This window comes from Poecile atricapillus, chromosome 2 (assembly GCF_030490865.1).
Source record: "Poecile atricapillus isolate bPoeAtr1 chromosome 2, bPoeAtr1.hap1, whole genome shotgun sequence".
NCBI classification, from domain to species: domain Eukaryota; kingdom Metazoa; phylum Chordata; class Aves; order Passeriformes; family Paridae; genus Poecile; species Poecile atricapillus.
In genome coordinates, this window is record NC_081250.1 from 47,466,349 (window position 1) to 47,493,580 (window position 27,232).

Here is a 27,232-nt window from a genome sequence, read left to right on the forward strand (position 1 = left end):
TAAGTAAGGACTTTATAATGTGAGAGGGGATGGGGAGCACTGGAATGAAGCAGCAGGGAAGGGGGGTTTTGGGGGGTGAATCAAAGTGTTAAAGTGGAACATTTGGAGCTGCTGCTTCTCACGTGGATGGTGCTGAGAACTGCATTGCAGCAAAGAGGCTCCAACCCTGCCTCAGACTGTATCCTAGAAAATAAGAGGTTAATTTCCTTGTGAGCAGCCAGGCCTTCTGGCTGAGCAGGGAGAGCCATACCCAGTGTAAGGCTTCAACAGGCCCTTTGTGACTCCAACCCTAGGTGACATTTCTGACTCTTGTCAGAAAGGCACCTCTTCCACACACACCGTAGGAGGTCCAAGTTGCCGTAGAGCCGAGGCCATTGGAGAGAGGAACCTTCTCACACACCAAGATGTAACACTTCAGTACTCTCATCTCGATCATTATTTTGTCTTTATTTGTAAAAGTTGTATAAAATGCCTTTCAAAATTGGTCTGGTGAAACGGGGAGGCTTTTCCAATGCCAAACAGGTTTCTGTATAGGAATAACATAGCAAGACACAGATACACAACAAAGCAATCATGCCAGACAGCCAGGAAAGGCTGCCAACACATCACTGACACCATGAAACTGCAGTGACATGAGCTCACTGCTGCTCACCACTGCTGTCCACACACTCAATCACAGAACTTCAGTATCACAACTCAGTAACCAGCCTCTTCACAGTGAACAACAAAAATTCAGGAAAATTTACAAAATCTACACTTCAAAATTTGAAACAGTTTTATAAAGGAGGAATGACACGTCTGATGCCAAAAACAGAAGCTGACAGCTTCGCCTATTGCTACATATTGATGCTGACCACTTCCAGACTCCAGACTTTGCACCAGGCAAATCTATTTCTAGAATAATGAAGAATGGAAGTTTAATGGCACCTACTGCTTTGCGAAAAAGGTGATGCAGGTCTTCAAGTAAAGCAAAAAGGCCTGTAGTAGTGTTTAGGGCTACAGAGTGGTAAAAGAGTCACTTGTAGGCATGACATTTTGTGGTGAAAGTGTGACTAGCACAGCGTCCTGGTTTTGATGACACATTATGCACGTGCTCTTAGATTATAAGATGCTACTACTGGGGGAGGAAGGAAACCATTTTGCTTATGCAGAAGTCATGGGAGAAAGGCAGGGATCTTTCCAGTCAGAATAAAATCAGTTCAGAACTGTTTTTCTTAAAGGACTGTCCCTTTTGCATACCCCAGGGTCAGCAAAGTGAGTCAGATTTTTCCACGGTGTAGCTCAAGTGATCTCTGCCCAGTTTACTCCAAAGGCAGCTTTTGACTGTAATCCTTGGCTTGCCTTCAGTCATGTGTGGCTTTCTTGCTGTTTCTGGCAAAGGAGCCAAAACCTGGAGCACATGTGAGGAACTGACTGCAAATGGCTCCTGTCAGGCTGCTGCAACACCTTGTCTACTCTGCACAGCTCTAAAACAAAGCTGGGCAGGTGTAGTCACCAGTGATCAAAGTAGACAGCCTGAAGGAGGAGAGAATGGCTCTCAGCTCCTGAACAATACTGACAACAACAAAATTAAGGCTGCTGCAAGCAGTTCTCAGTCCCTGCCTTGAAAATAACTAAATTGAGTAAATTTATGCTTGTTGAACACATTTTCTTTTTTGCAGCAGCCAGCCAGCCACTGCAACCAACCTGCAATAGTATCTGAAAGACAGCTGCTTTTATGGGATTACTCATAAACCTCAGACCTCTTAGCCAACTCTCAACTTTTCCTCACAGATTTTCCCATGGATCAGAAAATACGTTCTCAAGATTTTACTGTAATGTCCTGGGTGTAAAACAAGGTGGGAGAGTTATTGCATTTCTTACATTAAAGAACAGGATAAGAGGGGAGGGCTGTGGTGATTGCTACTGTGGCTCAGGTCTGTGCAAATGTAGCATGGAGGAAACCTTGGCTCCATCTATTCACCTTATCGTGTGCCAGGCCTGTTACCAGTGGGCAAAAGCAGCTGGGTAAGAAAGGGCAGAAGCCCTGTCCAAGGCTCCCACTAGTTTCTGCCCTTGTAAAATTCTGTCTACTAAAACAAAATCCTTTGTCAGAATACTTACATACTTTGCCTCACCAATTCCATAATACACCACAATCAGAAAATGTAGTTTATGTAGTAAGTCCTCCTGCATCATCTAAGTTATTCATCATGTGACTAGAGAAAGCTCTTTGCTGTAAGGAGCTTTCTTTCCTTGGTCCTGAATATAGCACCAGCAGTTAAAACAGAGGTAAGGTTGCTTCAGGGTGGTGCAGCACTTCTGTTGGAACACAGGAATAGGGCACTTGGGAGTCATCTTCTCTCCCCCAGTCACATCTTGTCTCTGAAGCGAGCTCTGCAAGCTCAAGCTCGCTGTAGTCTGGGGGTACTGCTCAAAAATGTGACCTGATCCTCTGTAGGCTCAGGTGACCCAACAAAGAAGTGAGTGTTGCCTGCTGGGCTGGACTGTGGCCCTGTGTTCCTGAATTTATTTAGAACCATAGGTCATGAAATCACAGTTTTGTTCGATCCTCCTTCCAAAATGATGCCGTGCTGAATTTCCTAGACATGTTATGCTTGTCTTTAAAGGAGGGAGGCCCTTCCCAGAATTCAGCTTCCTGAAACACATACTATACACATATAGAAGATGTAGAACGGTGTAACTTTTTGAGGGAATGAAGGGGAAAGCTTTGCTACCCACTTACAATCATTAAAACAGCACTACCTACCTTTTCCTTCTTTTTTTTTTAAACACTAATCCTCTCACTAAAAAAAAAACAAAAAACAAACTTTTTGTAATGTTACAGACTTCAACCCTGTGGCACAAAGACCTGCTTCTGTGCACTGTTTTTAAACTTTCTGTTTTCATTGCAATGATGACTAAATGGGAAAGTTATGCAGACAGCAATGCAGCATAATCTACAGCAGTTCTATTGCTATGAACCATGAAAGCTATGACCAAAGATAAGGCAAACAAAAGTGAACTAAGGGGGTGATTTCTCCTCTGTCTCCTTTCCTCCACCTCTAAGCCTGGGTGGGAAAAGGTAATATATTACAAGAGACAGCACTGACCACTATACCAAGCATACAAAACAGAGTAGGTGATTGGACAGATCACTGCAGAGGAATTTCTAAGTCAAATTTTACAAAAATGCACAATCCCTTTAAAAAATAATCAGTATACAATCACAATGCAAAAGGACATAAAGGGGCTTTTTCTGAATTCCACATATTCTGGCCACTCTTCCCTCCCATCCCTCTTGAGTCCCTTTTTGCAGGCTCTGGGAAGTCCAGTTTTACATCCTCACACAGTAAGTGAATGGAGGTCTAATACTGTTAATTTATGAGATCCTGGAGCTCCTCATCAGTAAGCTCATTGACTTCCATGATCTTTTTCAAGTGTTCCATGTACCGGGTGTGGTCTTGCAAAAAGTGTGGCACCCTCATGTTCTCAATCACAGCTAATCCTTTCAGGCGATCCACATCCTCATATGAGATCTGTAAGGAAGGACATGGGTCAGTTTAGCAGTACAGTCCCATCGCTTCTCTGCTGCTGCTATAAATTCTCTCCTGTAAATGAGAAAATATTTCAGAGCAGGGGAATTTAAAATCCTGGAGAACCGTTTGAAAACATGAGCAACTGTGTGCTTCAGTGGAAGATGCAAAAGAAGCGTAAATTTAGCAAATGCTTTCATAATTTCTGATTCTGCTTTTGATTCAATCAGTAAACAGACTTGCAGGAATGTGAATGAGAATCATCTACAGCAGCTGCAGGAACAGAGAGGGAAAGGATGGAGCACATGTGAGTCCTGGAACATCTTTTCAACAAGGCAGAAAGATTTACAAGAGAATGGAAAAAACACTGTGCAAAAGACTAAAGAACTAGAAAGGGAGGGCAGGACAGGCATGGCACAGGAAACAGTTTGGGAAACGCATGGTGCCAGCTGACCTGAACTCTGCTGTTTCATTTTCACTAGTAAATGTGCTTTTGCACAACTAAATTAAAATGCACCTCTAGTAACTAACTGAGCATGAACACCTAAGCATTCCAGTGAGTTTTTTTGTTTTCCCCATTCAATAGCAGAGTGGAGACTGGGTTTGCCTCGTGGAATCAGAATTTTCTGGGTATTGGTGCTGAACTCTCACTTTGCAGCTATTACAGGACCTGGATATTTCTATCTTCATAGTCTTATGATTCTAAAAGCTAGGACTTCTAATCACAGGAGCTCAAGATGCTGTGAATGATAGTCCAGAAAGGATGAATACTTTGGCTGGGCACAAGCTGCCATGGAAGCACAGAGCAGGACTCCTCGGGCAGCTGTCCAGTGTGATGAAATTTGTGTGGCTGTCACTTTTTCTCCAAGCTGTGTGTTCTGGGCACCCTGCAGACAGCAGCATATGCACTGGCAAAGCCACCAGCCTCGCTGTGCTTTCTAACTGGCGCGTCCTATTTCTTCACAGGAGGTTTGTGCCAGGTGGCTTGAGGGGAGCCTGCTCCTTACAACCTTTTTGTCCCATGTTTCCTCTAAGGAGCTGAGCCCTGCAGTCTGCTTTCCCTGGAAGCAGCCTGCCCTCTTGGCAGGTGATGGTTTCTACTCAGCAGCGATTAAAGTGCGCATGAAGGATTCACCAACGTGCAAGGGGCACGGAAGGGCTTTCTGGGAAGACAGGACAGTGTAATCCAGATTGCTACACCTGATCCATAGAGACAGATGAGTATATCTCAGTGATGATAATTGGAACAAAGTCCACAAAGAGAATCAATTTGCAGCTGCATACACAAGTGTGCTTTTCTAGTTGAAAGGACAAGATGCACCCAATTAAGAAAAGGAACAGACACCTGTGCCCAGGCTTATTCAAGTCACTAAGATACTGCTGTTTGAAGATTGTGTGGCATTACACCTAATTAACTTACTTAGAAGTAGATACAGAGGGGCTCTACAAAACTGTACCATCTCTTCTCAGTCTGGAGATGCAGCACCACATGCAATTAAATTCTACCTCTTTTCCTGCCAAAAGAAAGAAAAAGGATCCTTCCTCCCTCACATTTATGTTCAGAGGTTTCTGTTACTGCTGCAAACAAAAAACATGTATCTATAATTTGAGATATGGCTTGAATGGGATGCATTTTCCCAGCTCTTGCAATTAAACTAACATCCTGAGGAGATCAAAAACATAATCCCATCCTATGGTGGAAACAGGCTGTCTTCCTTACCAAATGTTATTAGTTATTGCACTAGACAAAAAAGATTGAGACTAAAACAGGCTTTCTTATGCTCTTCATAATGCGCTCACGTGCTTCTTGGGAAACACAACAGTAGGTGATATTTTGCTGCTTTTACTTTTCCAAACTCTGGTAGTTTTGCTATACTCAAGTGCACCCAATATCTGCATTCCATTTCTCTTCAGCAATATTTGCATGCGATTACCACATGAATATTTTGCAGTGCTTCTTGTATTTGATTCTTTCCTGCAAAGTTTTAAAGCTGGTCCTTTTAAGAAGCACCTTTTCTCAGGTTTCAAGTGCTTTCCTTAGTCCCTTCTAGGTATGTTGAACAGCTTGCATGTATCCACACCACACTCTTCTACACTCTAAGTAATGTCAGAAGCAACAGGAAGGCAAGACCTGGAAAATGTGCCAGCCAAGCTCAATACTCCCTTTGGAACAACCTGATTCTGCCATTCCACCCTAAAAAAACAAATAAATCCCCCATTTAAAGTGGTGATAAACCACTAGGCTAGATCCCAGTGCAAGTTTTATACTTCTCTTTTTCATGAGAAGATTAAGAGCTATTGGAGCAGGCCCAGTGAAGGGTCACTAAGATGATGAAGGCACTGGAGCATCTCTCCTGTGAGGACAGGCTGAGAGAGCTGGAACTGTTTAGCCTGGAGAAAAGCAAGCTCACGGGAATCGTCAGTGTGTATGAACACGGGAATGGGGCTCTTCTCACCAGCACACACTGGCAGGGCAAGAGGCAGTGTAAAATGCGCAAAATTCCATCTGAACCAAAACCACTTTTGTACAATGAGGGTAGAAAAACACTGGCACAGGCCACCCAGAGGTTGTGGAGTCACCATCAGTGGAGATATTCAAAGCCCAACTAGACATGGTCCAGGGCAAACTTCTGTAGCTGGCAGTGCTTAAGCATGGAAGTTGGACTAGATGATGTGGAGAGATCTCTGCAGACCTCAACTAATCTGTGATGCTGAGAGCAGACATTGCTCTGATACACAAATTTCCAGCTTGACTGCAGCTGTCTGAAGCAAAACCATTCAGAATGCATTTTAAGACCCCTTGATTTTAAAAGTTGTAAAGTCAAGCACTTATAAATTATCATACTGCTAGAAATAAATTGCTTGTAGACCCTTAATGTGGGTGATGTGCAATGTGGATCATAGTGAAATCTGTAATTTTGTGAGGAATGACTCTGTGATTTTCAAGTGGCCTCACAACCTGCAGACTTCCTGAAGTAAAGCAACTGTGTTCAGTGGTTTAGCAGGCAGAAGCTGTGTGGAGTTAAGCAGGCTTAAAGCAAAAGGAAATTTCAGAGAGTTGCAGACTTATTTCACAGTGTGATTTTATTTTCAAAGCTTCCTAACTTGGTTCAGTTACCTAAATAGTTCTTGCTTATCAATAAGGATGTTTCTGCCAGTAAAGGGAAAACTCAAATGTGGACCAAAACCCTCTATCATGCCCTGTCCCTTTATCACCCATTGATTGCTAAGTAGGCAGAAATGTTGGTATACCAGCTCTAAATTCAAGCTCAAGTCAATTTGACTCCCTGTTTATGTGAGTATGAACCCTGCTTAATGAACTGTGAAAGCTTAGCAACCCAAGGATTTGGTTCAGGACAAAATTTCTGCACTTCTTAGGATAATTTGATAACAAACAAGTAATGACAGAATGAACCTAAAGTTCATTCACATTCTGTGAATGTAGAAATGCCATTATTCTGGGTAAAGAAACCCCTCATTTTTGAGAAACACTTGCCATCAGTGAGAGAATTTTGAGACTAAATACTCTGTGGTGGAAGAGGGGTGCATTAATGTCACATGACTCATTTTGTTTTCTGCTAGGACCACTGCCTTATCTAGTACCTGTCTTGTTTGGCCAAGGCAGTCTGTCGTACTGCAAGTCAGGTAGTACCCCATGAAGGGAGGAAAGTCAGAGAAATATGACCATAAAATCTCAATCTGATAAGTGAAGAATGAGGATAAGCTGGTAGAAATGTTTAGGACCTCAAAATACTTGCAACTTGCACAGTGTAATTGAAGGTGCTGTACAGAGCAGAGAATTCTAGATCAAAGTAAAAGCACCATGACTCATAGCTCATAACAGGCAGGCTTGCTGAAGTGATAAAACTGTACCCTTGGGAATATGAGTTCAGTCACCTTTCCAAGGGCTGTCAGAAGATGGAAATCAATGGACTCCCTGTATCTCAGGATTCGGAGGATGCCGTCCAAGTATACCTGGTCCTTATTGAAACAGCCTGAAAGGAATGGAGATACATTGCACTCTATCAGTGTCTGGTCAAGGCAAGTTCTCAGAAGCCATTATGAGCAGAGCAATTTAATTTTTAAAAACTAGATATTTATATCCCTGATTTTGAAAACCTTTCCAAAAAAGTAGCTCGAAGGCAAAACCCACTCACCAGAAAAAGAAATCAAACATAGAAAATAGGGCCTGTGGATAACCACAGGCAACACAACATCTGTAGAAAGCAGGTCAAACTGTGAGTATGAATTTTTTCAAAGTTTTGCATTTATGTTCCACTTCCACAAAAACAAAAAAAAAAACACCACAAAACAAACAAACAACAAAAAAACCCCTTTACTGATTCAGCTTGAAGGTCTCACTCATGAGCATTTTCAGCCTTGCTCTCCATAGCAAAATTCCTAAGACCCCATTCCAGAAAGCGTGGAGTTTGATTTCTCCCTTTTGCAAAGGTTTTACTGTGTGACATGATTAAGGAGCTCTGTGCATGTTCTGAAAACCTCCCTGAAGTATGAAACAAGCGAACACAAAGAGGGCACTCACCTGGCTGTGAAGTGTCAGTCCACCCTCTCTTGGCTCGTACGCAGTAATCCCACCTAGTATTGGGGTCCTTGACAAATTTCCCCACGTCCTGGAAAAGCTGGCTGAAGGACATTTGGCTGGCCTGGTACACTGTGTAGTAGAGCAGGGCAGCTCTCCAAAGAAAAGGGTCTTTGCGGAACAGGACACTGTGAATGCTCGCTAGCCCCTCTTCTGTAGGGTTGATTGGTTTTAACCCGTGCTTTCGACGTCCATTACGGTTGCACCAAGGCTGGCTGTTGTTGTTAAATCCCCGAAAGTAATGAGTTCCTGAAAAAAAAAAATAAAAGGAATGTGGAACTTAGAACAGTAGCATACAATGACTAACAGAAATTTGTAAAATATATGAGGAGATACCCATTTCAGAACTCTGGGCACTGGGACTGGGCACTGGGAAAAACAATGACTTTAGCCTTATCTACAACAGAGAATTTTGTCAGAGATACATACACCATGCAAATATTCACCTGATGACTGCACATGAAATTCCTGCAAATGCTTAAGGAATGCAACTATCAGGAGGACTTGGCTTTCTAAATCTGCGAAAAGGAATTTTCAGAAGTCTTACAAGCTGAATTGTCTCTGACATAGGCTAGACATCGCAAGGAACAGCAGGAAGAAAAATCAGTGTAAAAGGGAGAAGTGTTGCCTCCTGAAGGTGATTAAACAGCACCACTGCAGCCTTGGAAGATGCTATGTGACTTAAAAATGAGTAACAGTGGTTCTAGGCAATTGCAACGCTTATTCTTCAGTTGATATTCAGACACTAGCCAAGTTTATCCATATTTTATGTACTTCGTTGAAACAGATGCACTGAAAAATTTGTAAAAATTTTCCACAGGGCTGGAACCTTGTGTAATGCAAAACCACAGCAATTTTATACCAGTTTAAGGATCACTGGGTAAATTCTTCATACCTAAAGCATGCCTACATTTACAAGCAGTGCAGCGTGACAGGAGCAGGTTTGTAAAGAGACATGGCTGGAGCCGAGGTTGAACGGTCACACTATTTTTGTTTCCCCCCTTTTTTTTTTAACTCCAAAGTAGCTTAAAAAAAATTGCTCTTGTGAGCAAAACATCCCTGAGCAGTGACAGCACAGAAGGTATGCCCTGGAGCAGAGCCTCTGGGCTAGCATCATCTGAAAGGATTACTCTTTGCCTGCTCCAAGATTCCTTTGGCATGGTAACCTCAGTGTTGTTGTAAGTGGGACTAGCTGGTAGGCTTATTTCAAAAGCTTGTTCTGGATCTGACCTAAAGTGCTAATGTCCATGAACCCTAGGAATCCTTTTACTGCATGCTGCAGTTCTTTGGATAGGGATGCTCCCTCTTTCTGTATCTGTCCAGTGCCTGGCCCATCAGTGTGCCACAAGTAAGAATGCATGCAAGTACTCCCCTCTGCCTGCAGAAGGGATGTCATGCTCATACCAATTTCGTGTCTCAGCATCCCCTCCAGCCAGTGCTCTCGCGCGGTGGAGACATTGATGGTGAGAGTGGGGCGGCCGTTCACCACGGTCATGGAGGCTCGGGACAGCAGGTCCTCCGTGAGATGGACCACAATCTGAAGAGGAGAGAGTTCAGGTAGAACTGAAAGAGCTCTCTTCTCGCTCCTGTTCCTGCTTTTTCCTCTGGCCCTTCCATTATTTCATTTCTCTTTGGTCCCTTGTCCTCCCCAACTCTGTCTTGTGATCAGCTATCACCTGAGAGAGCCTTCTGAATGAGTTTGTCCTACTCACCCGTGCTACTGACAGAACCTTAGACTTTATGGGGTGAGGGTGAAGATGAACCAACATGAGACTGAAAAATTTAATATGGTAACACTGAATAGACTCAGAGGGCAGGGAGAAATTGCATGCATACTAAATTAGAGAAAATTCCAGGTTTTTAACTGTGTTGAATATTAAGTTATTATTACTGAGAACTGAAAAACACTAGATAAGAACACATAAATTAACTAGGTATCTACATAATTAGCTGTCTGAAATAATTTCAGTTGTAATTCTAAAGCCCCTTGAATGAGAGGGGGAAGTACTGTGTACTTTTTTTCCTGTTACATGACGCAGACTTGAAATATTGAAATGCTGGTATTGTTTTGTTCTATACAGCAAAATAGTTCTTGCTTTCCTGTTCTCTCTTGGAAAACTGGTAATCCAAACAAAAACTGGCAGAGAAGGAAATTAATGCATATTGATATATTTTCTTATTTGACTTCAAAAAGCCTTTTTAAACAAGTGACTGAGAGGGAAAAGTGAAACCCTTTGTTGAAGACTAAGCACCTTTCCCTCTTCATGTAAAGCCTGAAAGAAATGCTACCACTCAGAAGAGTACAAGGGAGACTACTTTAAAGAAAGATTACTTTTTTAGTTTCCAAAAAAAAAAAGGACCCAGGGATCAAAGGCATGAATACAACACTTCCCTGTAGTCAAAACTCACCATTCACCTTCAAGTTCAACAGCAAATTGTCAGTCCCATAAAAGTTGCATTTTAGAAACAGGAAAAATAGGTAAATCCCAAAGCATTTAAAGGACAAGTGCCACTTAGCTTTATTAATACCTCTTCAGCTGGAGAGTATTTTCATATTTTAGACCATCCTAAGCATGATGTATTAAACCAATTTTCACAGAAAAAGTGGAGCATTTCATTAAGAAGAGCATGGGTGGCTGGATGAGGATGTAGGATCCAGCTGCCATGAAGTCAAACCAAGCCAAAAATGAAGAGGGAGATAAAAGCACAGGAAAAGACAAAACATACAAATTTCTTCCACTTGCTCTAAACTGTAGTTTATTAATCCAACTCTTAGAAACACAGGTAAAGTCTGGTTATCAGTGTCAAATCATAGTCTCACAAAAATGTGTGATGAGTTTACCAGTTTCTCCTAATAATATTATGTTTACAAATTAAACCTAGTTTCTGGGAAATTAATTTTTGTCTCATGATTCCAGACTCCTCTTGCTCACTGCCAATGATCTCATTCAAGTCTTTGTCATCTGGTGATTTCATCTGGATTAATCCCTTTTTTATACATTCAATTTCATATAACTTCATCAAACTGGTCTTCTAAAATTCTGAATATAGAAAATAAGGTTTTTTTCACGGGGCTATAAAAAATTAGATGGGTAAAGACAGGAAAAAAACAGCACTCAGACCAACTTGACAAGCTCTTTCAGACATTTTTATTCACTTATGTCACTTTCATTTGTGTTGCTTCTTATAAATCACTCTCTTGGGCTGCTGCTTATTTTTCTTGGCCTTTTCTTAACTCTTTCCTTTGGTGTAAATAATTTGATACAGGAGAACAGATGGCAGAACTGATGAATAAATGGAAATGTGCTGGTCTCCAAGTAGCTGAAAAAAGGAGGGAAGGAAGGGTGTCGTTCTTGGGTACTCCCAAAAGAAGAGAATATAAGAACGAGCATATATGAATCAGGAAACAGGCTCAGAGAGATGACTGAAGCGTTCACAATGAATTTCTGTCGTTTCAATTGTTCAAACATTAGACTGGGCTTAGCCATGAGAAAAGTATGATGTAAGGAATATTCTTGTAATTATGGAAGAAAGGCCTCCCAGATGGTCTCTTGGGTCCATCCATGTGTAATGTCTAAGATCTACATAAGTGTTTCTTTCCTGATCCAGTGCAGGACTTACCTCACCAAGACAGCCTTCTTTCACCATGTACTTCCTGACGTGATTCCAGATGCGACTTTTGGTCAGCAAGCTGCCTCCAGTGGCCTGTTCAAATTTTTCATAGCTTCCATATTTCTGCAATGTCCGCTTCATAATATTAATGGACTATAAAATGAAAAAGCATAGCAAATATCAGTGCAGTAAGATCCCCATGTCAGACTGACACTTGTATTCTTTCTCTTCCTCTCAATCTTTTTCCTTAGTTTAAAATCCTTCTTTTCTTAACTCACTAACAGGCTGTACTCATTTAATACATGCTGACATGTTCTGCAATGAACTTACACCGTCTTCAGATGTACATTAATGCCAAAGTACTGAAAAAAGATTCTGATCAACTCATCTTAGACCCACATACATTGGCGTGATGATTAGATGATTATCAGTCTAGTGAAATAATACCCGTTTTCTTTTTAATTTTGGCAATGTTGGGCAACTGCCTTGTAAAACAGACGTAACAGCTCTCCAGGACATTTGCAGTTTGACAGCATGTTTCTTTTTATGTTTTTCCAAAGAATTTGAAAAAGATCAACTATTACTGTCATCTCACTTCATTTTTTGGCATTTGCTAATTTAGGAACACTGAACCATGACTAAACAGATGTGTAACTATAATTTTAACAATAATACTTTTACCAAAAATGTCTCCTTAGAATGAAATCCCTTGTACCATGGGTGTCTGTATTAGAAAGGAGAGAGACTAGGAACTTTTATTTACAGAATTTTCATTTAAACTTTTCATTGAAACTACAGTACTTCTAATATAACCCCCCAAAATGAAGGCCTATTTCACGAGATAAATAAAGTGGTATCAACAATTCCCCTATGAATTGCTTCTAGAAGAAGTCTCTTGTAGGTGCAAGGCTTAGCACAATGCCCATAACCATGATCTGAACTATGCATACTGAAGATTTTATTTGTGGGGTTTGAAATGCTCATCCCCAGTTATCTGCTTTCCAGCATGTCATTTCACATCCTTAAAAGAAAATATGGTATGGAATAACTTCTATCCCAGCAACAGTCCAGCTACAGGGAATAGCTTTTTGTCATAGACTTGACAAAAGAAGCTCCTGGCACTACCTTAAAAAATTAATGCTCTTGCTAAGAAAATACCACTAACAATAAAGGTGAAAATCCTGCAGACTGAATCTCTTTTTACATTATACACTTAGATCCCTTTATGAACATGTTTGTCTCCAGTGATGTAATTCTGACATTGGCAGATTGACTGATTTTCCACAAAAACTGGATTCATTTTTTATCTCTCACAGCTACCAATAATCCTTCTCTCATGTTTTTCATGTTGAAACTAAGCAACCCTGAGTAATTGCTACTGAAACCCATAAATGACAGCTAGACATATTCTTAAACTCTAATAGCTCTTTGATGAGGGAAATGTCACTTACCTGAATGCCAAAAAAATATTGCATCTAATGTTCAGTATTTCTTTGTCTTGTATATTTTTCCAAACCATTTTTTTTCCTTTTTTAAAAATTACCTATGAATTTAAACATCTAAAAACATTGTCTGTTTTATAATGTTTTCAGTGTCTGCACATGCTGAGACATTTGCCTGTCTTATACAAAATCCTCAGTTAAAGAAACAACCTAAATATTCCCACCCTTTTTTCCAAGGATTTTTGTTTATTCTCAGCCAGCAGCCTGAACAATTCATGGTAACAGTTCTTCAGTCTCCTTTGCCAGGTGCCAGATCCTTAAGATATTTATGTCACCTACTAGTTGTTTAGTATATTGGGTTTCTATGAACAATTAATTAACTTTATTTTTTCACTCTGGAAGAAGTCATCTCTAAATCAATCTTCTAGCATAAAATTTGTCTTCACAACTTGTTGATATTAAATTTCAGTTCAATCTGTAAGCCTAAACACTAAGTACCTACTTAAATTCTAGGATGCCTAAGTTCATTTGAAATGAAATCCCAGACGACTCTCTGACCTTAGCTGGAGGGCAGGCATTTTCCAAAGCCACCTCATCACAACAGTGAGAAAATGAGCACTGAACACATCAAACCTCCTGCTTGGCTGTCTGTAAACTCCCTGGAGCTGAGACCTCCATGCTACAGGAGGCAGCATGATTTTGGGAGTCAGGAGACCCAAGTTCTAGCTCCTCCTGTCTGCAGGAACTTTCCTGGGCTGTTGAAGGCTTTCCTAAACGCTGTGAGACACTTGAATCAACAGCACAATACAGACAGCAGTCTTTCAGGTGCTCCTGAAGAAACACAGACCCACTCCAAACTCTCCTACCTCAACCTGATAGAGTTCACGGCTTCAATGGGAAACTGATGTTTCATGCTAGGTAACCCACACCCTGGCATTCCATTCACAACCAGATAGGTGCTGCAAGTTTGGACTCCTGCATACTGAGAAAGTCATTAAACTTAAGCCTCCTCATTGCTGAACACATATTCAGACATTACTAAGAAGGGTGCTCACCCCTATCACCTTCTCCCTTGACTCTGTTTCAAGTGAAACAGAAAAAAGTCCCGAAAATTCTTTCCAAGCGGGCAGGTGTGGCTCTGAAGCATGAAAACAAGGAGAGCCTTCACACACAGACACATTGCACACAAATCTCTGGGGAGTGGCAGATGGCCCTGACACTGAGATGAGCCCCATCCCCAGTGATGTTCCTGGTTTGGACACTTCTTCCCACAACCATTCCCATTGGGGGTGGTTCCTGAGGGTAAAAGGTTTGGGAAATGTTTGGTTTCCAGGCACTGACTACAACACCAAGCCTTTAATTTGAGATTCTGCACCTGCCTCCAAGGTGAGATGACTCAATCAGGTGTTGCAAGAACATGCTCAGAAAGGGGAAAATCCAGACCAGCATGCCAGCTGCTGCCTACTGCAGCATCCACCTTTGAGCTTATTTTCAAGCCTGTGAGCCAGCAGAACACTGGTACTGCTGCAGTTCCTAAGGCCAAACTGTAAATAAGTTCAGCAACAAGTTAAAAAAATGGAGGAAAATAACTGTGTGGATATACCAGGTTACTGGTTAGGAGTAAGAATTCCTGTTCTTTTCAATATTACTTAAAATGTCTGCTTATCCCTCTGATTACTACCAAACAATGCCAAAAGAATTAGCAACACCACGACAAGCCCCCTTGCACAGCAAACTCCACTGATGCTCAAGAAAGTAATGACATGGAAGCACTAATGAGCAAGGCAAGGCTGTTTAATTGACTCGTTTAGGTTATGGTGGTGATGGCTTTTTAAAACAAGTTATTTACAGCCAGGTAGGGCTGTGAATCCCAAGTCACCCAGGTTCAACAACACAGATCAGGGGTCAAGAATTATTGTAGAAATAGGTACTGATAAGACTTCTTATGAGTAGTGTGAGACAAGCAAGCCAGAGAAGGGGCTCAGTGATCTAGGAGTCAGCCCCCTACTTGAGTCAGCTCATCCTACATTCAGAAGCAGCTCTGATGCAAAGGGGCTGCAGACTCTGCTGAGACTTATAAGACAGACAAGGTAGACAAAGACTATTGCTCTTCTTCCTGCATAACTTATCTGCTGGGGGGAAAATAGCTTCCAAGGTGCATCATTAGATAACAGTACCAGGCTGAGCTTGTTAGTCTAATCAACAGCCATAAAATGGTGGCTGGGTCAAGAGGAATGCAGAGAGGAAGGGAAGTGTAGATTTTTGAGGTCAGTCCATGCAGGCTGTAGTATTTTGTGTTTTATTCAGTACTTATAGGTTGTTTTTTTTTTTTTATATGCTTGTTCTTATTAGTATAAAGCTCACATTAAAGTAATTTAGAGCTGGTAAAAATATTTTTAATTAAAAACTTTTAAATTAGTTTGCAAAGAATTTGAAGCTAATACTCACTAGGTTTTTGCATAAGACTGTGTTCAGAAGCAAAGCTATCTTCCTACTGTGGTATCAGCAGAAGTGATCTAATAGTCTCTTCTAGGGGGAGATGTTTGTGTCAGAACCTGAGAACCTGTGCCACTTGGATAGCCTGATGTGCTTTGCGTTGTATATTAGGACACCTAATCTATAAATCTGAGTTAGCAAGGGAATTTGTTACTAGAGGAGAATGAAGTGTTTTACAATTAAGTGCTTTCTACAGACAGTGTCATGCTCTTGAATCTCCTACATGCCTAAACTGTGATATCACTTGGACATAGCAAAGGATTACTCAGAATTTAATGCTATGTTGTTTAGCCTTCCAGCTCCACCTAAATTTTTCCCAACATCTGATAAATTTCCTAACTGTAGACTGCTTTTATTATCACCTTAAAAATGTCACACAAACACTTGCAATGTGGTATAACTGGTTTATTTATGAACTCAAAACTGCTATATTCTTATGAGTACAAGAGAAGAGGATGCATAACTCTTTAGTGGGGGATCACTCATTTGATAAAATGGTTGGGGTTTTTTTGTTTTTTTAATGTATATAGAAATAGAATTTTTTCTTTCTTGTACAATTCAAAGAAACAGGTTAGCCAAAATTGCAACTTGCTGATTTTGGTTGAGCAAATTGCAACTGCTAAGTTCATCTGCTCTGCGAATACTGGGAACAATTATTTCTAAGCAAATATTGCCACCCCTAGCATCTGAGCAAAAATAACAAACCCTTTGAGTGCTAAGATAACTTCACCATGAGGTATAAGTAGTTTGAGCCAGAAAACTTTTAAAGCAGAGCTGCTGCAGTGACCTTGAAACACAGTGGTAAGAGAATTAACTTCTGTAATTTCAGATATGTTAGTCAATGTGAAGAGTGCAAATTTGCATGCTATTTTCTATTCTACATTTTTCTTCCTTAAAGGCACTCTATTGTGTCACTCATGAAAAAAAAACCTTATTATGAAGAAAATATTATAAAGTAGGAAGAGAGAAACAGAACACAGTATGAGAAGAAAGACACTAAAACTAGCATTTTTCAAACTCATTAATAATTCAAAAATGTTTTTTCTGTCTTTGAAAAGTCAATCAATAAAAAGTGTTGGGCTGTGCCCAAGGTTTAAAAGCTTTGATTTAAGTAGAGGCATGGGGTAAAGTGGGAACTCACAAGCCTGTGTGTTCCCCACTTCAGCATTGCTAGGTTAATGGTTTACGAATCTCCAGTGCTCTTTGCCTTTAAAAAAAAAAAATTAAAAAATGGGGCAGAGTGTGATTTGTTTTCCAGACATATTACAGCAATGCTATATTAACCAATTTTATAGACATGCACAAATGCAGAAAGGGCAATAAGAAAACACAATCTGTTTTAATGCTCTATTGCAGAGCTGTGGGTAAAAATATTTTTTTTTACATGACTGAAAAATTCCTTAAAATTCTGACATGTCAGGTCTTGAGCTCATTTCAATTAAGTATCCTAAAAGCCCCCTATAAAAATGGGGGGCTTAGTCAGTAAGAGTTTACAGCTTTTTACTCATAAAACAGCAAGCAAGTGTAAGTTGTCATGAGCACCTTTTGTAGAGAAAAAAAAATAGCAATAACTCTGTTCAGAGTTACTAAGGCTTTCTAAAATAAGTGGAGCAATAAATGGAAGACAAATATGCCTCAAAAAAACTGCAATGAAACTTTGCAGTTTTTGAAAAACTGAATTGAACCTTCTTGTAGCAAAAAGGGGTTTGCACAGTTTGTTTTTACTGCAGACGCAGCTCTTGATATTGTGTGTACTTTTTTTTTGCGACTGAAGTCATCCTTTCTGAACTTAACTTCCTGTAAGATACCTACGAGTTTCTTCTGACAAGTAAAATCTGCATGGAAAAAAAAAATAGCAATGAGGAAAAGCAAGAACTCCTACAATACTTGCTGATTAAAATTTTGATTAATGCAGCTTTTTCTGGATTGTAAATTTGCATGAAATTAAATTCAAATTTGCGTGGAGATGAAAATTTCTAAAGTTAGTTGTAGATAAAGGAGAGAGAGTGACACCTGCTGGGCTTGGAGCTGTGTTAAAGCTGCTGGTTTGGGCATTTTTAAGTGCAAGGTATTTTTAGGAGCTGAACTCTGCATTCATGTTTTTCTAGTGACTCAAGCAAAGTCTTGTGAAACAATTTACATCTTCCTTGTTAACTGTCAGATGTATCATACTTCCTCAAATATTAAGTACTTTACTGCATTTTATAAAGTTGTTACAGAACCTGTATTTTCCCATACTTTTTATGGTTAGGGAAAAAGGTACAGTAACAAATCAGAATAATACTGAGGAATCATTCATTATTAAAATATTCAGTATTTAGCCTTAGGGGTTTTTGTTACAGAAAGTATAAACCAAAGATAGGCTTGCTCCAGAAAATCACGCATGAAAGGACTTTTAAGGCTCTGCTAGCCCACACAAAAAGGGATAATTTGTATTAAATTCAGTTTGTCAAATCAGTAGTTGTTGGTTTTCTGTCCTCCATGTTGATAATATTGCTCAAAAAAATAAAAATATCAAAGGAAAACCTACTAAAAAGCTCTAGATAAGGAGCAGTTTTATTTTGTGTCATTATGATTTGGTTTGTTGTTTGGAAGTACGGAAGTAGATTTTAAGAATAGAACAGCTGTTCCCTTTTCTCATAAAGAATATAATTTTTAAATGAAAACCCAGAAACTGAGTTGTTAAAATACACAGGTATTTCCAATGTGAAAATGGAAACTATCAATACAATGGTGTAATGGGTAATAATACTTTTGTGTGTTCTTGGATTTACAAAAAGAAAAAAAAAAAAATCAGTCTGTTACAAGTCAAGGATCAGTTCTTACAATCCCTAGTCCTTTTAATTCACGTATCTTTTCCACCAGGAATTTTAGTTTTAAATGAAATATTCATATCACAAAGAAGTGAAACTCATGGGATGGCACGATGTCTTCCCAAGTTAAAGTATCACTTGAAAACATAAGAGTCTCTGCTCAGAAAAGCTTGTCAGACTTAAATAATATCTAAATTATTTTAAAATAAAAAAGCTCCTAAACCGTTTAAAAATAGCAGAAGTGCTTCTGCTACTGTACAGATAAGCACTGGGTTTTGTCACTTAGGTCAAAGTTGAAAGCAAGGCATTTGTTGTTCAGGTTTTTTTGTACCTCAGGTGGGAAGCCAAGGCAGTTACACAGAATGGGTACATCTGTAGCTATGTTACCAGTGTGGCTGCATGTTTTGAAAAACCAAAATTGTCCTCTTAAAATTTACCTCTCTCTGTAATGGAATTTGGCTACTGCTTGATTGAGTCTAATGTATATTTGAACACCTTTTCAAAGTTGATTAAAACAAGGAACATCAACATGCTTATCCAATAATGATGACCTCAAATAATTGCTATCCCCTCCCAATCCGTGTGTCACCAAGAGGATTGGCAGGATTTCTATGCTGCCTTATTCCTCTGTCTGTTTAGGCACTGTATTTTTCCTTCATTGCCTAAAATACTTCCTTGCTTTAAATAATGTTTCATATAAAACCACTTAGAATGAACTGTCTTTATCTTTTAAAATCCTCTAAATTTTAGAAAGGTTTTAATTTTTTTAATGAAAAAAAAAAAAAGATTTTATTTCAGTTCTACCAGTGCATTCTCATCTTTGATGCATTTTTCCAACAGCAGGGGAGATATAAGGAGAAATTACTTGCTACAAACAAAGCCAAACGCCACCTAAGTGTAGGAAGAAATACTAATTGGAAACGGAGGGGAATAAAAGTTAACAATACCTGCTTAAGAAATCTGTCAGACGCGTGGCTGTGCTTAGCTAACACATTGGGCAGAGCAGGGTTTTCATACTCAAACTGAGGATTGTACGTGAAATCCGAGCCGAAAAACTTCACCTTCTCCTTCTCCACATTGGACGGCTTGATGGCAGTCAGCAGACAGAGCTTTTGGCCAGCGGCATCGCCTTCCTTGGCGTGGCTTTTGGAGGGCTGGGGTTGCTTTGTCTTGGCGAGGTTGGGGTGTTTTCTGGGCCGGGCGGCGGCGGGCGGGGCGCTGCCGGGGCCCGGGAGCGGCGGCGGGCGGCGGCCGCAGCAGCGCCCACCCGGCGGCGGAGCCTTGGCCCGGCGGTGCTCGCTGCCCCGGGAGCCCGGCGAGCGCTTGGGGCTCCTCCTGCGCTTCTTGTGGTGGGCGGCAGACTGCTTCTGAGCGTGGTGCTTCTTCTCCTCCTTGCTCTGCAACAGCACGTTGTAGCTGCTGGTTCCCGTTGTGAAAATGTCCTTAAGGATCCCAGAAGGTGGATGCTGGAGGTTGTTTTCATTATTAATGTTCAGCTTATGTACTTCCAGGCTCAGGACTGATTTCCTAGAAAGCTCTGTCTTAGGCCAGTGAAGTTTTTCTGCATTTAGGGGGGAAAAAATTTAAAAATGAGGACAAACTTGATTTTCACACAGTGATGCTAATCTTAAGGACTCAAAACTGCAATATAAAGGAAACATAAAATGTCTTAACTGCAGTCACATCACATTAATCCTGACTTCTAGGCATAGGGGAGAATTCAGTGTGTATGTCACTTTTGAACAATTAGACTGGGATTTATAAGATCCAGCTTAACAAGTATTTTATGCTTGCATCTCCATGCACAACTACACTGTTGGCAGCTAAGAATTTAGTTGTTTAAAAAAAGACTGCAGGACTTCACAAACATTTACTGCTACAGTAACAAATGTATAGTTTTGAACGGATTGATCTTTATCATGCAAGGAAGGCTTTCTGTAAAGATAAAGAATAATTTAAAAAATAGGAAGCTGTATAGGAGCATGTGAGCAGTGTTTACAGTGAAGCCCCATAGGGATCTGTGCTGCCACACAAGCAGCCTGGTGTGATCTTGTCTGCAAAATCTGATTCGAGGAATTTACTCTCAGAAAAGGCTGAAAACATTGGAAAGGGCCAGCCACTTGTGAACAACTTACAACAGCATGTGGATAGTAATATACATTTAAAAGACTTGAGTTTCACATGTTCAGTCTTAATGCAGTCAATAAGCTACACTGTAAGAGGTGAGAGAGATCAGCTAGTTACACCCCTGAAAAGCCTTAAGACAATAGTGGATATTTCATCTAATCAAAGTTGTTCTACAGTAACAGCTGGCTTAAAAAAAAGAACCAAAAAATCCACTTGAGAAGAAACACTGTAAACCAAACTAAGTGCAAGAAGCAAATATAATTTCTTTAATGAGTGAACCCTCCTTTCTTGCTCTGACCCCTGGCATAGCCTTCAGGGGAGACTGGTCCCTGGTGCAGAGCAGCTGCACAGAAAAGTCACTGAGGATTAAAACTGAATTTAACATTTGTGCTGGCTTGTTAGAGAACAGTGACCTCTCTTCACTGGTTCTAACCATCCCCTCCCCTCGACAACCAGCTTCTCCTAGAACATCAGGTGAGCTGAAACTACAGGTACAAATAAACTGTGCCACAGAGAAATGTTTCCTACTTCTGTGCCGAAAATAAAAGGATTCACAGAAGAGGAGATATGGCTGAAGCGTGATTAAAGCCACGATAGGGATTTGAGCTTCATCGCACAGTTATACGTAGCTGAGCTGTAATTACTTTACATACAGTAATTATACTCTGAATGTAACAGTAGCAAGAGATCATTAAATGCCTCCAAGGTGGAAAAAAAATCAAGAGTGGCTTAATTTCAGCTTTATTTTCACAGTAAAAATCAGTTTTGCTCCCAACATAAACACCATGACAACGTATTTCATGCTTTTGGACTTCTGTCAGTTCCATATCAACCCGTGTTCCTCAGTTCTCATGAACATCCTGTCCTAAAAAACTAAAGACCAGAGGTCCTATTTGCATGAACATATGATGGGTGATCTACAGCCTGGGTGTTTTCTCCACTGGAAAGAAGAGAGGTAGAAGCATTAGATTTTCCTTTCATTAAAGTAACCATTCACTAAAGCATGTGTATCCTATGCAAACTCAGTTTTCTTCCAGGTTAAGTTTGTGAATTCCCTTTCTATGCTTGGCACAGGAATGTGCTCCTTGGCATCCCTGATCAAATTCTGTCAGATCATTCCCATCACATATGTGACAACCTGCCTGCATGGCTTATCTTGCTTTCCCATGAGCTGTCACGGTGAGAAGCCACAGCTCCCCATCACTAGGAGTACAACATCAAACTAAATACATAAAAGGGATGCATTGTTTGGACACCAGAATAGGATGACCACTCTCATATTCCTAGGCAAATATTTGAGATTGACTTTAGACCTGTATCAACTATTACTGTATGAGAATTGTTACTTTTAAGAAGGGTAAGTAAAAACTAAGGTTTCCAGAATGGCTGAACACATAGTAAATTTCTAAGCATGTGACTTTGCCTAGGTAGACAAAATTGGAGCTGGAAATTACACAGCTACTTCTTAAAATAAGACAGAGAAATAACATGCAAGTAGAGGCATTAACATTTCACCTTCTCTACTAACCAGCTGTTAAAAACCACAAAGAATTTAGGAGGCTTTAATTGCTGCTGTAATGGAACAATTTGAACTAATATCACACATACATCTAAGAAGTGATTAATAGAAAAAAAAACCCAGAAATTTAATTCAAGGAAACAGCTCAAAATGACCTTAAACCACCCATTCCCTCCCTCCCCCACCCAACGCTTGTGTCAATCTAATACCAAAAACTCATGACAGCAAGCTGTTACAGCTAAGAGGTACAGTTGGCCAGTAATAAATGCTTTTATATGTAGACAATCGCTGAATGCCGTAAACCAAAATTCTCCTGAAAGTGTCACAAATGGTGGTTGAGTGCTGAACATGCACTGGCAGGTTTCACATGCACATGGCTGATATCAAAAATAGTTGTTCCCAATCTGTAGTTACTTTATAAGCGCAATCTCGTAGCAAAGTGATTTTTCAGCTGCCAAACTAAGTGTGGCTGTCCTTAATTTTATTCTGACTAAAGGATACTGTTCCATGCCTGTTTGTGCTGGAAACCCAGAATCAACAAGTAATCCGACACATTTGATATATTATAATAGATAACAAAGCAGTTTTCACAGAAGTCATTTAACTGCTGTTCTAAGATTTTTTTATAGGTCTTCTGAACATCCTTACCAAATAAGTAAGGAATTAACATTTGAAACTATGTCAAAATCATGTTGCAAAGCACCAAATTTAAAATTCTTTCTCTAGTACATTTGTTTAAGCTATAACATATTTTAAACTCATTTGTAAATCAGGCAGCATCAACCAAACTAAGAATATAGTCTTCTAGGAAACTTGTCTTACTATATCCAAGACTTTCCAATGAGTAGCAATGCCTGACGATTGAAAAAGAGGTCTAGTATTCTGAATATCAAACAAATTCATTGCACAGCCTGCCTCACGAAAACCTGCTTCATTATTTCAAAAAGTACTGAGATACTGTGCTGCTATAAAGTAGCTGGTTGGAATGGATTATCAACCCAGATTAATTGCATGGATTGCTTAGCAGTGATTTCCAGCTTTTAAATTCTGGATACCATTGGATGGATGACTGGAGATTACTTCTAAAAGATATGAAAAAGGCAAATTGAAAACCACCATGCTATGGTGTGATGCTACCCTGCATACCCAGATACAGATATCATTCTACAGATCCCACAGGTATTATCTTTTTTATTTCATCCGCATGTGCTACATGTGTTCTGAGAAGTACAAATCTGAATTTCCTGACTTATTTCTGTTTTTGAAGTAGAAAACTGTCAAAGAACATATGCTCGGGGCTCCAGTTACCTTTGAGAACCTCCATCGTGTAATTTATGTACAAGGATTCTTTTCATTGTTCTCATTTCCAAACACTTGACAGTCACAAAGCCACAAGTCCTTCAGCAATTAAAAAAAAAACAAAAAAAAAAAACCCTCACCCCACAACAAAACTAGTATAGTCTCTTCCTAAAAGATTCTTCATCATGTTTGTTTCCATTTATTTATATCTTGTTCCTTTCTACAACCACACATTAATAAAAACATGGCCCTATAGACATAGGTCAAATATTACATGCAACAATCTGCCACATTCGGAGTGCAAGTGATGGCAAGTGATAAGCAAGGAGGGGACAGAAGTGCTGTTTGTCCCCATTTTGTCATAATTAGGGTACAAAGAACAGAAAACCCTCCTGTTAATGGCAACCTGGTGTGTCTTGGGTCAGAGTAGAGCTCCACCCCTCTTTAGCACCTTGGTGTTCAACGTTTGCTGTCCCATACCCCTGTGAGTCTAAAGAATCTCACGAGACAGCAGGTTGTGCCCTAGCCAAAATCCCATCATTGCCAAGACATCAGTTGGAACTGGCAGTACTGGACTTACTCCATCCTGCAGACACAAGTTTACTGTGTGTCACACAAAACAACTCAAAATACCACAGGGTTGATTTTGCAAAAATAGTTTTATCTGTAACTTCCATTTATATACAAGGTAGCTATTTCAGTGTTGCAGCAGTACTGGAAAAGGGATGGAGCCCATGAGTGCTAACAGAGAATACGTGGGAACCACAAATTTCGCGACGATTCTGCACTAATGAAAAACTTTCCTTGTATAAATTGCATCCTGGTCACTAGCTTTGAACCTGGCATCACTGCAGACACTGCCTAATCTTGTCAGAGGTTATTTGCTAGAAAAAAATGTTAGATTTTATGTTATATTCAGGAGCTACGCTATATTATTGGTCTCTGTCCTTTAGAAACTGATGGATTGAGCTAAGAAGTTAATATGTGTGGTAAAACCCGAGTGTAAGCATTTTTCTGCCCTTTGGAGAGTGTTGTATAAATAATACCTTCTTCTAGGCTACAGAACAGCCACTATCCAAGCAGCTTCTTAAATACTTGTTCCATAGGTAGAACGAGGTTAACTACAGGTATTTGTGGGCACAGATATCTCTGTCTGGCTAGCCTTGCTCTAAAATAGCAGAGAGCTCCTGCTGTTTTCGAGCAGCTGTCACTCAGGTTATATATGCACCATGAACAAATCCTGTCCAAACTGCAAGTGTGACGAAGGTGCTTAGCAAACATGTTCACGGAGCATTTCCTCCTATCCTAGCAATGTAATGGTCTGAGCCACTACTTTTGTTTTTCAGATCACCATTACTACGTTAGAATATGGCTGAGTTGCTTTTTGCTCAAAATCAATAATCATTTCAAGGCTGACTTGAATTTTCAAATTTATAGGAATGCAAATAATTTATGTGATCTGTCTGCAAGCAATAGTTAAGTCTGAAACTGTGAGATGCGAAGGAACTACACTGATGTGACAAGTAAGATTCTTCCTCTGACACACTGTGCAAAGGTACAATTACATTACAAAGAAATGTTTATCTCAAATATTTAGACAATTTTAATAGATTCACACCACCCTGTGTTTATGGGCTCTAGACTGTATAGTTTGTGTGTGCAGAGGATTATAGAGAGAATATTCTGAAAAAAAACAGGCAACATAAAGTGTTGCATATGAACCTGTAATGCTCTATTTCCTCTCAAACACTACAGGCTGGTATTTGTGGCATAACAGAATTTGACCACAATTCTATATGCTATTTCCTCACCACTGGAAACATCTTTAAAGTTTAAAAACCCTCCAGTTTTGACCAGAAGCTGTCAGGAAACTTGAACTAGAATGCACTGGAAGCTCTGCCTACAATGACTGAACATGGTTTAACAGCAGAATTAGGCAATGAGTTTCTGAAAACACACTGACATTGAGTTACTTTTTATTTTCACGAGCATCATAGTTATTACCTGGAGCCTGTATGATCTTAGGAACTTTTACATTTAACCTAAGCCTCTTCTTTTTCCCCAAAAAAATATCCAAAATACCCATCTATTATTTACTTTTCTCCTGTAAAGGTGTTATCTGTCATCCAGCTTTTAATTCTGAGCTTCAAAACTAAAGGCAGGTTTCAGCTATCAGCCAACTTGTATATCTGATTCATTAGCTGCCAATATTTGTAAGTAACTCTGCATTTTTAGAGCTGATTGGCAGTTTTTATTTTCTTCTTTAAAAATGACAGTGCTATTTCAGATGTACTCTTTCTACCTTAAAAAAAAAAAAAAAAAGATAAATAAAAAATGGTATGGACTGACTTGCAAGCAGTTTCCTGCATAGTTACTTCTCTATTGAAATACAGTATTATGTAACTGACTTGAAATTTGGGCCCTTCAAATTAAATTACATGGGCACAGTAATAATCAATAAAAGTGAAGACTTGGCTCTAATGAAATCAAGCAACAAACTCCCACTGATGTAATAAACTCAGGATATAATCACAGAACACTGATTTATAGGCAGACCTGCACAGGATGAAACTCTAATCCAAGCAGGTCTTTGGCTTGTTCTACTGCAGCATAGGTGCAGTAAGGAATATTTGATGAAGGAATATGGACTCCAAATAACTATTTTTCAAAAATCTCATCCTTTAAGATTGCAGTGGCCACTGCACATCTCCAGGGGTGCTCTGATCGATCCCATGAACTTTATTTCTGTTCCCATTAGCAGAAGTAACACTCTAGTCATATCCATGCACAGATGGAACAGCATATCAATTATGCAGAGAAAGAGTAGCTGTAAGAGATCTTAGTTACGATTGCAAGGGTATTGAATGAGGGCACACTAAGACACCTCCAGCAGATTTCTTGTAGATAGATATCCCCATGGAAAAGTAACATTGGCTTGAGCAGCTGAAGTAATGACACATGAAAGGATGTCAAATTTAAACAAGGAAAACATCTGTTTTCAAGTAGCAACTGTATTGTAGGTTTTCCTGCGTTCCACATGTACAAAGCACAGAAGACAGCAGTTCTGTGTGGCACCACGTACCTGGCCATATTATCGTTATATAGTCATAATATGTGTTTTTATACACACATACCATAAGGATTTGTTAACTTCTCTGAGAACACATCAAAGGGTAGAGCCAAAGCGTGTAAGACCCCAGATATAATCAGCAACAGTTCTATTGGCATTCTTCCTTGCATGGTCTGTCCCTCGCTCCAGCGGAGCGGCTGTCACCTCCGCACTCCCCCGTGTCCTGGGGCAGGGCCCGCAGGCGATACACTCACTCCCTATTCACCGGGGGGCTCCTGCTCCTGGAGCCAGGCAGGTGTGGAGCCCCTTCCCCCGTCCCCAGGCTCCAGGTGACACCCCACGGACACCCGCGGCGCCGCCCGGCCGCCGCTTCCCCGCTCGGCAGGGAAGAGCTGGCGGCCCGCCGGCTGCCCCGGGCGCGGCGGGGACCGCGCCGCCCCCGCTCCCGCTACTCACCGGTGACACAGATGGACTCCAGCATGGTGCTCTGCCCCGCCGGCTGCTGGGCGGGGAGCGGTGAGGGAGGCAGCGCCCGGCGCCGCGGGATGTGCCCGCCTCGCCGGCTCGGCGGATCCGGGGAGCGCGGCTGGCCCCGGGCCGGCAGGCGGGAGCCGCACCGGCAAGAGCCCCCGCCCGCCCGCCTCTGCAGACTACAAGTCCCGGCGGGCTCCGCGCGGCCCGAGCGCTGGCGGGGGCGGGGCGCGGGCGCGCTGCACCCTGGGATCTGTAGTGCAGCGGA

The 27,232-nt window shown here is 40.6% G+C and overlaps 1 protein-coding gene across 1 annotated transcript; it reads right to left on the bottom strand.

Annotated features, from left to right (window-relative positions):
• Window positions 1-433: 433 nt before the first annotated feature.
• On the bottom strand, window positions 434-27,129 carry MATCAP2 (microtubule associated tyrosine carboxypeptidase 2). Its single transcript, XM_058832279.1, has 7 exons — window positions 26,950-27,129; window positions 19,426-20,039; window positions 11,737-11,880; window positions 9,520-9,652; window positions 8,059-8,364; window positions 7,413-7,510; window positions 434-3,518 (listed from the first exon to the last, which is right to left on the bottom strand). The coding sequence occupies exons 1-7, from the start codon at window positions 26,972-26,974 to the stop codon at window positions 3,357-3,359; spliced, it is 1,482 nt and encodes a 493-aa protein (XP_058688262.1). The 5' UTR covers window positions 26,975-27,129; the 3' UTR covers window positions 434-3,356.
• Between the last annotated feature and the right edge of the window lie 103 nt (window positions 27,130-27,232).

Coding starts and splice junctions, on each gene's coding strand:
- MATCAP2 (XM_058832279.1), bottom strand. CDS start 26,974: ATGCTGGAGTCCATCTGTGTCACCG. Junction 20,040..26,949: donor GGAGTCCATCTGTGTCACCG/GTGAGTAGCGGG, acceptor CCCTAAATGCAG/AAAAACTTCACTGGCCTAAG. Junction 7,511..8,058: donor GACTGACACTTCACAGCCAG/GTGAGTGCCCTC, acceptor CATTCCTTTCAG/GCTGTTTCAATAAGGACCAG.